Raw genomic sequence first — 12,599 nt, 5'->3', positions numbered from 1 at the left:
TCGACTGTGTCGAAGGCCGCAGAGAGGTCAAGGAGTAGGAGCACTGAATAGTGTCCATTAGCTTTGGCGGTTAGCAGGTCGTTGGAGAGTTTGAGTAAGGCAGTTTCGGTGGAGTGTAGGGGACGGAAGCCGGACTGTAGGGGATCGAGGAGGTTGTTGTCATTGAGGTGAGAGCATAGGCGGGTGTAGACTAGGCGCTCGAGGAGTTTAGATGTAAATGGGAGCAGGGAGATGGGTCTGAGGTTGTTCGGGTCATTGGGGTCCAGGGAGGGCTTTTTAAGTATGGGGGTGATGTGTGCATGTTTCAGAGGGGAGGGGAAAGTGCCTGAGGAGAGGGAGAGATTGAAGATGTGGGTGAGGCACGTCATAGACTAGCTCTGGATGTGAGGACAGCAGGAACAGTCCAACAATGGACGCGGGGAATCACTGTTTTCTAGAGGATCAAAGGATCAGGTAAGTATAGCCTTTCTGTGCACCCCTGGACAGAACGAGCCATTTACCAATGCAGTGCGGGCACAGCCCCACTGCATTGGATGAAAAAATCCCTGCATTGGTTCTGCTTTAAAGAAATTGGAACAACCACTCCTTGTGTCTAACGTTGGTGCAAGGCAGTCATCAAATCTCTCCCTTGGTATGAAGCTGGTATTTTTTAATGTAAAATGCAAGGCAGGGGTAGTTATAGAAACTGTATTTTGTATCTCTTTAAAATGACAGATTGGATTCAGAGGTCTGGGCACCTTGTAGGCATACTGGCACAAACATCAACAAACCCCCCCTTACACTAAGGAGTGGGGGCACCTCTTCATTGGGAGGAGGGCATGAGAAGGCTTTGTGGGCCAGGGCATGTGACAAAAGCCTTGGCTTGACACCTGGGGAGAGCTGAAAGATCCCTTTCTTTGAGAAGAGGCAGAAACTGTAGTAGTAGGGGACTTAGGTTTTTACATGTGGAGCAAGAGTACCTAACCCCTAGTAACTTCCTTGATTCATTTGTCGAGGGATTCTCCAAAAAGGTGTTTACCATCAAAGGGCATGCATAGTAGACATTTCTGACAAGTATGTTCAGCAGACCAAGCCCTTAGCCACAAAATCCTGCCCATGTGCACAGAAAGAAGTGAAATTCTTGAGACTTGTGGAATTACTTTTTGAATAGCCTCTCATCACAACACACCCAAAAATGCACATAACTTTCTTGTTCAATGTAGTGCACCACAAGGTACAGCACATGCCTTGTGAAGCGCTGCATTGTGGGTGCACTGCCCACTATTATATAACACACTAGGTGCTATTCATAATGAATAGCACCACAGCACACCTTACTTCAAGGCAACCCCCTATCACTCTTGCCTCCAGCATAGCTGACACATCATACCAGCTGATTTTGCGTACAGGGGAACATGTAATCTCTTTCCATGTGAAAGTGCTCAAGCCTAGTGGCAAAATGATAGGCCCAAGCACTGTCACATGATGGAGAAGGTGGTGTAATTGCTTAGTCTACAATCGTCTGAGCTCTCACCTCACTGACAACAACCTTCTCGACCCTTTACAGTCTGGCTTTCGCCCTCTACACTCCACCGAAACTGCCCTACTAAAACTCTCTAATGATTTACTAACTGCAAAAACCAACGGCCACTATTCAATACTCCTACTACTCGAACTCTCTGCGGCTTTTGACACGGTTGACCATCCCCTCCTCCTCAAAAAACTACACTCTTTTGGCCTCAGCGACTCCGCTCTCTCCTGGTTCTCCTCCTATCTATCGCAGCGCTCCTTCAGCGTTACCTATAATGCTGCCACCTCCTCCTCACTCCCTCTTTCTATAGGGGTCCCTCAAGGTTCTGTCCTTGGACCCCTTCTCTTCTCCATCTACACCTCCTCTCTTGGTCACTTGATAAACTCCCACGGCTTCAATTACCATCTCTATGCTGATGACACGCAAATCTATCTACCCCTCACCTCACCCCTTCAGTTTTCACCCGCATCACTAACCTACTAAGCGACATATTGGCTTGGATGTCACTCCACTTCCTCAAACTCAACCTTTCCAAAACTGAGCTCCTAGTATTCGCCCCTGCCTGCGCCACCCCCACTGACTTCACCATAAATATTGCTAAAACCTTCCTCAGTCCATCCCCTCATGCCAGGGTACTAGGTGTAATCCTAGACTCCCATCTGTCCTTCCAGCCCCAGATCCAATCGCTGACAAAATCATGTAGACTTCACCTCCGCAACATCTCCAAGATACAACCATTCCTAACCCCGGAAACCACTAAGCAACTTATTCACTCCCTTGTCATATCACGCCTCGACTACTGTAACTCCCTCCTCATTGGCCTACCTCATCGCAGGCTATCCCCCCTCCAGTCTATCATGAACGCTGCTGCCAGACTCATCCACCTCACTAACCGTTCTGTATCCACCACCCGTCTCTACCAATCCCTCCACTGGCTCCCAGTTGCCCAACGGATAAAATTCAAAACACTAACAATGACATATAAAGCCATCCACAACACTGCCCCAATTTACATATCCGATCTTATCTGTAAATATCACCCAAACCGTACACTCCGCTCCTCGCAAGACCTCTTACTCTCTAGCTCCCTTATCTCCTCCTCCCATGCTTGTCTCCAAGACTTCTCCAGGGCGTCACCCATCCTCTGGAACTCCCTACCCCAATCTATCAGACTATCACCTACTCTACTTGCCTTTAGGCGATCACTGAAAACCTATCTTTTCAGGGAAGCATATCCCGCCCTCTGCTAATTCTGGAATCCTCTACTCTTCCAACCACTCCATCCCCCACAGTTACTATCTACTGTACCATTCACCCCTCCCTCCTAGATTGTAAGCTCCAAGGAGCAGGGCCCTCAAATCCCTCTTGTATTGTTACTGTATTGATACTAAATCCTGTATAATAATAATAATAAAAAATTGTTTTATTTGTCCTCCAACACCAGGTTATACCAGGCATTTTGGTCCTGGTTACAATGAAAGAAGGAGCAGCAGGGATAAGCTGGAGAGTTGAGAATCACTAGGATGTCACTTTGCCCTGACTGTGAAAAGTGACATTTTCCCTTACACATCCAATATTTCACACATTAATGTGTACTGCATTACAATAGCCTATGCATTGTAGCACTCTGAAAGGCAGATGCATTTAGATGTTCTTTCTTGTCCCTATTCACACCTGTGTGTTTTAGGTGTGGTGTGTAAAAAAAAATCCAGCTTGCTGAATCTTTGATATGCTTTCGCAAACACATATACAGCGGGTAAAATAAGTATTGAACACGTCCCAATTGTTCTCAATATATTTGTAAAGGTGCTATTGACATGAAATTTTCACCACATGTCGGTAACAACCCATGTAATCCATACATACAAAGAAACCAAAACAAAAAAGTTCAGAAATTGCCTTAGAATAAAATGGAATAACACAGGGAAAAAGTATTGAACACATGAAAAAAGGGAGGTGCAAAAAGGCATGGAACGCCAAGACACTAGCTGAAATCTATCAGTAATTAGAAAGCAATCCTGTCCCTTGTCACTGCAAATTGATATCAGCTGGGTCATTCTCAACTGCTTGCCTATAAAAAAGTGTCTCATTACATTACTTTGCAACCTTATTGTTGAAGCATACTGATGGCATTAGTTACAGAAGGCTTTCTAAACTTCTGAATATTCCAGTGAGCACTATTGGAGCCATAATCCGGAAGTGGAAAGAACATCATTTCACCATAAACCGGCCATGACCAGGATGCTTGTTTAAAGTTTGCTGCACAACATTTAGACAAGCCTGTGAAATACTGGGAGAATATAGTCTGATCAGATGAAACCAAAATTTAACTCTTTGGATGCCATAATGCACACCGTGCTTGGAGGTCAATTGGCACTGCAAATCACCCCAAAAACACCATACCAGCGGTTACGTTTGGAGGTGGAATCATCAATGTGGGGCTGTTTTTCAGCATGAGGTACTGGCAAACTTCATGTCATTGCAGGAAAGATGAATGGAAAAATGTACCAAGACATTCTTGATAAAAATCTGCTGCCATCTACCAAGATGATGAAGATGAAAAGAGGGTGGACATTTCAGCAAGACAATGATCCCAAACACAAAGCCAAGGAAACTCTCAATTGGTTTCAAAGAAAGAAAATAAAGTTGCCAGAATGGCCCAGCCAATCACCTTGAATCCAAGAGAAAATCTATGGAAAGAACTAAAGATCAGAGTTCATAGAAGAGGCCCATGGAACCTTCAAGATTTGAAGACTGTTTGTCATAGTGAAGTGTCCTTCTGTAGAATACTACAAATTCTGTCCTCCTAATAAAGAGGGCATTCACATGTTATCACTCTGATCACAAATTCAAAAGAAAAGTGGCTTAGTAGGTGGGGCCATGATTCCTCCTGTATTGAATTGTATTGTAACTGTAATGTCTTCTCTCTCTGTTGTAAAGTGCTGTGCAAACTGTTGTCGCTATATAAATCCCATATTATAATAATACTAGTAATATTAATATATAGCCACTGAGCAAATGAATAGCTATAAAAATCTTGTGGATTTTTTATGAAATTTAAACAACTTTCATGTGACACATTTTTTTAAAATTTGTATATTCATTATATACGGCAACAAACAAACAGTTATTACCTCTCTCATCCATTCTCGAATTGTTTTATTGGCTTCCTGATGCCACACATTGTGAACGGAGTCTGTCAGAGCTACAGCACTGACCTTACTTTTCACATCAGCTTCACGCTGAATCATCTGTTCGGGAAAGAACAAAAAAAGGTCTGAGAAACATATGCAAAATGTAGGATATTAATCCAGCTGTGTTATAGATTGAGCAATTATTCAAACGTAGACTTCCTGTGTTTAAACCAACTTTGATGGGGTCCTAGATTAAAAGTTTGTGTAGCTAAAGACTAGCAGAAAAGTAGAAAGTCACAATTCTGTTTTCTATTATCAATAGGTTGAGAAATGACCACTTCCCATTTAAGCAGAAAAAAACGGTCCAACATGCAACATTCACAAAAATGGATTTTATAAGCTTGCATCTAAACATAACAAAACAACCTTGATACTGCTTCACCATACAAGTTTTCCAGGGAGTTTTTATTTTTATTGTAATACAGAAGACCTTGTCACTTTACTAAAAGGAAACAAGCAACGTGCGGGTTGATTTACTGAAACTGGATGGTGCAAAATTTGGTTCAGCTCTGCATAGAAATTAATCAGCTCCCAGGTTTTATTGTCAAAGCTTAAAAGAACAAGCTGAAGTTAGAACCGGATTGGCTACCATGCACAGCTGCACCAAATTTTGCACTCTCCAGTTTTAGTAAATCAACCCATAGAGTGGTGGGAACTAATTTATCAGATGATTCAGTCTTAGTATAATTCTCACCACAAACAAACTGCAACAAAGTATAGAACTTGTACATTCCTGTAGTCCCATTTACAGTGCAGCACCCACTGTCACTATTCCTAATTAATAAGAAAAGTAAGTATAGCTGTATATAGTTGATTGGATACTTCTGAATATTCATTGTTGCTAATAAATCATTTCTAGAATTTGTATGTAAATGTGATTTTCCAGTGATATTTACAAATGAAACACCCTGTTCCTCACAAAGCAGTATCGATATTTTAGGTTTTGATTAATAAAAATGAAACCTAATGTGAATATATAATGTTAGATTTACAATTTCAATAATACACTGATATATACAAATAAACCTATACATATTTACTAAATAATAAAGGGATCAAAAAGCACTAGGAGCTTCTTAAAGAAAGAACACAGCAGTAGTGGCCTTCTTTCAGGCACAATCTCTCTCATCGAAACCTTGGATGAAGGGAAGAGGAGCAGATACTCTGACTCATTTATTTGTGCATGCACATTTCTTTAAGTGTTTGTAAATCTAAAAAAAAAAAAAAAAAAAAAATGTTCCTGTCTCTTTAAGCACTTAACTACCAGGCCCCTTCGTGTCAAGGCCAATTATTAGCTTTCAGCGCTCTCACACTTTGAATGACAATTGTGCGGTCATGCAACATTGTACCCATATTACATTTTTATCATTTTTTTCACATATAGAGCTTTCTTTTGGTGGTATTTAATCACCACTGGGTGCTTTATTTTTTTGCACTATAAACAAAAAAAGAGCAAAAAATTTGAAAAAAATTTTTTTTTCTTTGTTTCTATTATAAACTTTTGCAAACAGGTAATTTTTCTCCTTCACTGATGTGCGTTACTCTGATGCCCTGCCCTGATGATCAGTGCTGATCTCCTCTGTGACAGTTGCCAGTTATCTGCAGTACTTTCCTCATGCTGTGGACAACCTGTGATCAGCAACGAGAGGAGAGGAAACCGTGTGACCACATGGAAGCACTATTATAAAAAAAAATATTTGTAATGTTATTAAAAATAAATTCCCACTCTGCATTTACTATTGGCCTAAAAGAGTGGATCACAGGATTTTACTTACAGTGCTCAGCATAAGAGAGAAGATGCTACTATCACTCCATGCCCTTAGTCGTTGTGCACTTTTCCAATATGACAATGATCCAAAACACACATCTAAGGCCACTGTTGCATTTCTGAAGAAGAACAGGGTGAAAATAATTCAGTGGCCAAGTATATCTCCTGATCTGAACCCAATCGACCACCTATAGTGAATTCTGAAGAGACAAGTTGAGCATCACTCTCCTTCTAGCATCCAGGCTCTAAAAGAGGTCGTTCTTGAAGAATGGAAAAAGATCGATGTTGCAATATGTCACCAACTTGTTCATTCCATGCCTAGAAGACTTGGTGCTGTCCTTACAAATCATGGAGGTCACACAAAATACTAGATGTAATAGTGTTTGTTATGGGGTGTATTCATTTTTGCATCAAATAATTTGAGTAAAACTGAAGATTTTGTAATCTAGATTATATTAATAACCTTACTTTCATGTAATGAGCTAAACAAATGTTCTATGAAACTCAGCTTTTTAAAAATTTTGGAAATTGTTTTTGTGTTCATTGAGATATTGATTAAAATCTTACTTTTCAAAAGGGGTGTACTCATTTATGCTGAGCACTGTACGTTACTTTACAACTATTTTAACTAGTTGCCGACCACAGATAGCTGAATGATGGCTGCACTGCGGCCGGCCAGTTCTGGGTGGACGTCATATGACATCCTCCCAGAATGCGCTCTCCTGTGCGCCCCCAGGGGCATGCACCCGGCAATCTCCATGATCGCTGTGTCCTACGGACACAGCTGATCACATGATGTAGTAAAAGGCCGATCACGTGATGTGGTAAAAGGCCAATCACAGAGGCCTTTTACCACGTGACCAGCCATGTCCAATGACACGCTAATCACCGGAAAATGCAATTGCCGGTTCTTGGCTGCACTTTCCTCACGCTGTCAGAGCGTGAGGAAAGTACTGCCGAGATCCGGCAATTGTCAGAGCAGGGATCGCACTGATCATCAGGGCACTGATGATCAGTACCCTGATGATTGGTGCCCAGCAGTGCCACCCACCAGTGCTGCCCACAAGTGCCCAGCAGTGCCGCCCACCTGTGCCCAGCAGTACCGCCCACCTGTGCCCAGCAGTGTCCCCACCTGTGCCCAGCAGTGCCACCCAACTGTGACACCCAGTTGTGGCCATCAGTGCCACCCACCTGTGCCCAGCAGTGCCACCCAGTTGTGCCCATCAGTGCCAACCACCTGTGCCCAGCAGTGCCATCCACCTGTGCCCAGCAGTGCCACCCAGCAGTGCCACCCACCTGTGCCCATCAGTGCAGCCCAACAGTACCGCCAGTCAGTGCCACCAGTCATTGCCGCCTATCAGTGCCAACTATCAGTCCCCATCATCATGCCGCCTATCAGTGCCCGTCATCAGTGCCGCCTATCAGTGCCAGCTTATCAGTGCCAGCTCATCAGTGCCGCCTATCCGTGCCACCTCATTAGTGCTGTCTATCGGTGCCCATCAGTGCCGCCTATCAGTTCCCATCAGTGCTGCCTATCAGTGCAGCCTATTCAACTCACTACAGTGAAGGAGAAAAATTACCTGTTTCCAAAATTTTATAATAGAAACAAAGAAACTTTTTTTTTTCCAAATTTTTTGCTCTTTTTTTGTTAATAGCACAAAAAATAAAACACCCAGCGGCGATTAAATACCACCAAAAGAAAGCTTTATTTGTGAGAAGAAAATTATAAAAATTTCATATGGGTACAATATTGCATGACCACTCAATTGTCATTCAAAGTGCGGCAGCGTTGAAAGCTGAAAATTGGCCCGGTAAGGAAGGGGGTATAAGTGCCCGGTAGGCAAGTGGTTAAGCTATGTAATTTGACAATTTAATCTCAGAAATAGATGTGTAAGATAGGTCTTGTTCAACACTGTATTGGGAGCAGAGCAATATCTATTACCAGTGCTGTTGGCACAAAATTCCATGAGTAGTTGAACCATTCTCTACTGACACTGGGAGAAGCAATACAAGCAAAGAGGCCACTGAATGTTGCATCCTTGTTAATCAGATGTGTCACAGCACCTTAGGTACTAATGTGTCCTGAACTATTTGGCTTTGTACATACTTTTAGACCCATCTTTTGGGGAACACATGTCAAGCAGGAATCACCTAACTGCCTCATTACACTTACATCATGCACAAAAACAACTTCCTTTTGAAGAACCAGAAGGTCTGCATAATGTTCATATTGAGATCTGCAGTAACGTGATCTTTAGCTAAAATGCAAACGAAACTAAGACACTCTTTTCCCCATTTACAATCGCTAACAATGATAATTTAATTGGACATTTGTTTCTGTTTTACATACTGTTTGAAGCTGTAATGTCACTCTACAGTCTATTTTTTGAAAATAAAATCGTTTGTAAAAAAAAAAAAAATTTAATTGGACATGATGAGATCCGCATACAAGCTCAGCTGCTTATACACCTAGATCTAGTCATGTCTACAATGAAGGTAACCTCAGCTTACACATACTTTTATTATTTTGCTCATTTTAAATTGCTCAGCTTTGTTTAAAGTGGTTCTAAAGTGTTTTTTACTTTAATGCATTCCCTGTGTTAAGATAAAAAAAAATCCCACTATTTGCTTAATTTTTTCCTTGTATTATATTGTTTTTGGGATCTTGTACTTGTTCATAGTATTTTGTAATTGCTATTATGGTGGTTTCTAGCATTAGGTGTGCTACGGGCCTTTGGGTGTGCCTCGCCATTGTATTCACAACCCACAAGAAGTCGGTTACCCTTTTGACTGGCTTCTTTTACTCTGCTGGGCTAGACATTAGCCACCATCTCTGCCCACATTTTGGATCCCTTGTTTTCACCTACAACAAATTTGCAGGCTATTTAACGGCCTTTTCCTTTTCTACAATTTATTGGTGACATGGGGTGCTTGTTTCAGCTACTTGTCATTATATGACACGAATTGGCAATTGTCACCTTATCTTGGTATCCTATTTACATGTATAAATAAAGAATATAAAAAAATATATTTTTTATATCCCTCCTGCCTTAAACACTTACCTCAGCCTGTCAGGAATGCTGTGCCAGTACTGCCAGTGCTGTGCCCAGCTGCAGTCTTCCCTCTTTCCCTTCCCTCTTTTTATACAAGTGACCATTGTTACCAAGACAGAAACTGAGGGAAAATCTTTCCAGACTGATTCAGATCCAGAAATTAGAACAGGAGCAGTTGTTTGCATAATGATTCTGAGATCAATAAAGTATAACTACAGGCAAAACTGTTTTGCTTTGGACAGTGTGGAGGTGGATTAGAACACCTTTCAGTTTTTATTGCTGTCTGTGACCCCATTAGGGAGATTTACTATATTCCCTCTGTCCCCGTGAAAAAAATAGAAGGAAAATCTTCCAATGGAGACACTAGTTCTGGTGATCTGGGGGTCCCCAAGGAATTTCCTCAATTTGCAGTGATTTCTTCTCACTTCCTGTTTGACTATGAGACAGGAAGTGAAGGGAAATCTCTACAATAGGACACAGATGGCGGAAAAAAAAAAATCTGATGGGTTATAACCCTCCCTTGCTCTATCCAAAATGAAGAAGAAAGTTTTGCCATTGGTTCTATGGTACACAAATGTGCATTAACAAGCAGACTCTTACCACTAGGCTATTATCTGCATAACGTATGTGTTTTGTCCTATTAATAGGGGATTTGACACATATGCTAAATTGTTCACAACATATGCTAATACTGCATCCAATATAACAACTTAATATAGCAACTTTGAAAAAAATAGCACAAACAGCATATATTGTAAAATCGATATTTTCTCATATTCAAAACAAAAATAAAAAAAAAAGGTTCTATTTTTTCCAAATTAATAAATTTAACACTGAAGCAGACTTAAAAGTAAACACACAACCCCATGATCACAATCACTCGAGTGAAGTTGTCCTTTCATTTTTTTACTTGGAACAAGTATGTGCATATGAAGCTAAAAAGTATGACAGGCATATTGCTGCATTTTGTGAGAAAGATTTTGAATACTCGGGAATTTTATGAATTTTTGCTTAAGCTTTGTGTAATTCTTTCGTACAGATCAAGTGCAGGCATTGTGTGCATTGGTGTACTGTGGTGCCAATAATTCTGAATGGCACCCAAATGCACCTGTGCTGCAACGTATCCCAACACACTGTAACACATAACCAAGTGTTGCAATGTGCTTTCAAAACAGTACAAGAGAAATTTTTGTTTCATTGTGGTGAATTAGAAAATATATGGCAAATTCATGACTTATCTCACTTTAATGTGCATGTGTTAAATGCACCACATGGTGTGAGGGCCCATTTTACCAATGCACTACAGTAATGCATATTACTTGAGTTTGTAAACTGTGGTTCCATTTTTCTGTGAAAAGAACCCCAACCCACCTTCTCAATTTATTGCTATGCGTTGCACTTGGTGTGAGACTGGTTTTTGGTTCATCATGATGCATTTACAATCCAATTTAAATGAATGAGCTGCCTTAACACAAGACACCTTAACACGCATTCATTTAAAGGTGCTACAACTACTGCCCTTGGTGTGAATGGGCCTTCAATGGCTTGACACTTGCATTTGTCAGAGTTACAATCATAAAAATGGCCAATCATTAAAAACAAACACAGTTGCGTTGATCTTTGCTTCAGTGGGAAGTAGGGCGGAGCTGGAAGAAGCTGTTTCCAAGACAGCCACTAGAGTTTCACTGATTTGCTGAACAGTTTTTTGCTGAACAGTAATTTACTGGCAGCCAACAGTTTCCTCTTTGCACTGTTTCATTAGTGCAGATGGAGGAGAGCTGGAGCTATATCAGCTCTGCCCTTTCACACTTCACATTCCCACTCTCAAATTTTGTGTGGGTGATTTTCATACGATTCTACATGTTGTTCACTTGAATGGGCTGCCCTATGCGCGTTTGTCGTGGCAAAGAAGCTCAGGGACCAAATATTGGCCCTAAGCCAGGTGGGATTTTACACATGCATTTTGCCATGATTCTTGTAACCTCGCACAACAATTGCGGCAAAATTGCATTTGAGTGTAATTAACTATTAGCCGCCTGGCCAATGGCCGTTTGGCAGCCAGCAAAATCCTTCAGCGTTCCGGGAGGACGCCATAAGGCGTCCTCCCGGGCATGCGCAGTTTGCGCGCCTGCAGAGCCGCGCAGCGGCGCGATCTGTCACCGGCTGCGTACCTTGGACACGGCCAATGACAGATTTGAGTACCGACCTCGTTGCCGGTCCCATGTGACCTGCTGTGACCAATCACAGCAGGTCACATGACAGTTGTATACAATGGATGGCTTCATTCATGCTATCCATTGTATACTAGTGTGCTTATCTGTGAATGGTCACAGCGATCACATGCACAAGCTGGGCCAATCACAGCCCACCTGTGTCATGTGATTAGCTGTGGAAAAATCACAGCTAAGCACAAAAAAAAAAAAAAAGCCCTGAATGAATCGATGTCATTCAGGTAAATGCATTGCTTATAGCAAAGTAATTCTTTGCTATAAGCAAATTGTGTAAAAAATAAAAAAATACTGATCACTTCCCAAAGTAGTACAATGTTACTATGGTAACATTGTACTACTTTGGTCAAAGTGAAATATGAAAAAAAATCTTAAAACAAAGAAAACAAATGTAATAAAAAATTTAAAATAATAAAAAAATTAAAAAAAAAGTAAAATTTTTTTTGCCATACTGTCACCAGTCAGTGTCCCTGATCACCGCAATGCCAGTTATATGATGACGCTGTACTGCACTGGTGACAGTATGTATGAAAATAATTTTTTTTATTTTTTCATTTTCCGAAAAATTATGACAAAAAAAATACAACTTCAAAAAACTCGCCATGCCTCTTATGAAGTACGTCGGACTGTCTACTTTGCAAAAAGGGGTCATTTGGGGGATATCTGTACTGTTCTGACATTCTTGGACCTCAAGAAAATAGATTGGCCGTCAGTACTTCAGGATTGATCAATTTTCAGATCTATACCATAGTTTGTGAACTCTATAACTTTCCTACAAACTAAAAAATACATCCTAATTTGGGTAATTTTCACCAGACATGTAGCAGAATACATCTCAGCCTAAAT

The 12,599-nt window shown here is 41.1% G+C and overlaps 1 protein-coding gene across 1 annotated transcript in view; it reads right to left on the bottom strand.

Annotated features, from left to right (window-relative positions):
• The window catches only part of ARB2A (ARB2 cotranscriptional regulator A), a 662,616-nt gene that overhangs the window by 188,638 nt on the left and 461,379 nt on the right, over nt 1-12,599 (bottom strand). Inside the window, exon 9 of the mRNA XM_089679165.1 lies at nt 4,645-4,761. Within this exon, the coding sequence (XP_089535291.1) occupies nt 4,645-4,761 (117 nt within the window). The remainder of the gene's footprint in view (nt 1-4,644; nt 4,762-12,599) is intronic.

The sequence above is a fragment of the Staurois parvus genome, unplaced genomic scaffold (assembly GCF_062004578.1).
Source record: "Staurois parvus isolate SC_StPar_1 unplaced genomic scaffold, SC_StPar_1.0 ptg000218l, whole genome shotgun sequence".
In the NCBI taxonomy this organism is placed as follows: Eukaryota; Metazoa; Chordata; class Amphibia; order Anura; family Ranidae; genus Staurois; species Staurois parvus.
This window is presented reverse-complemented; position numbering and strand designations above follow the sequence as displayed.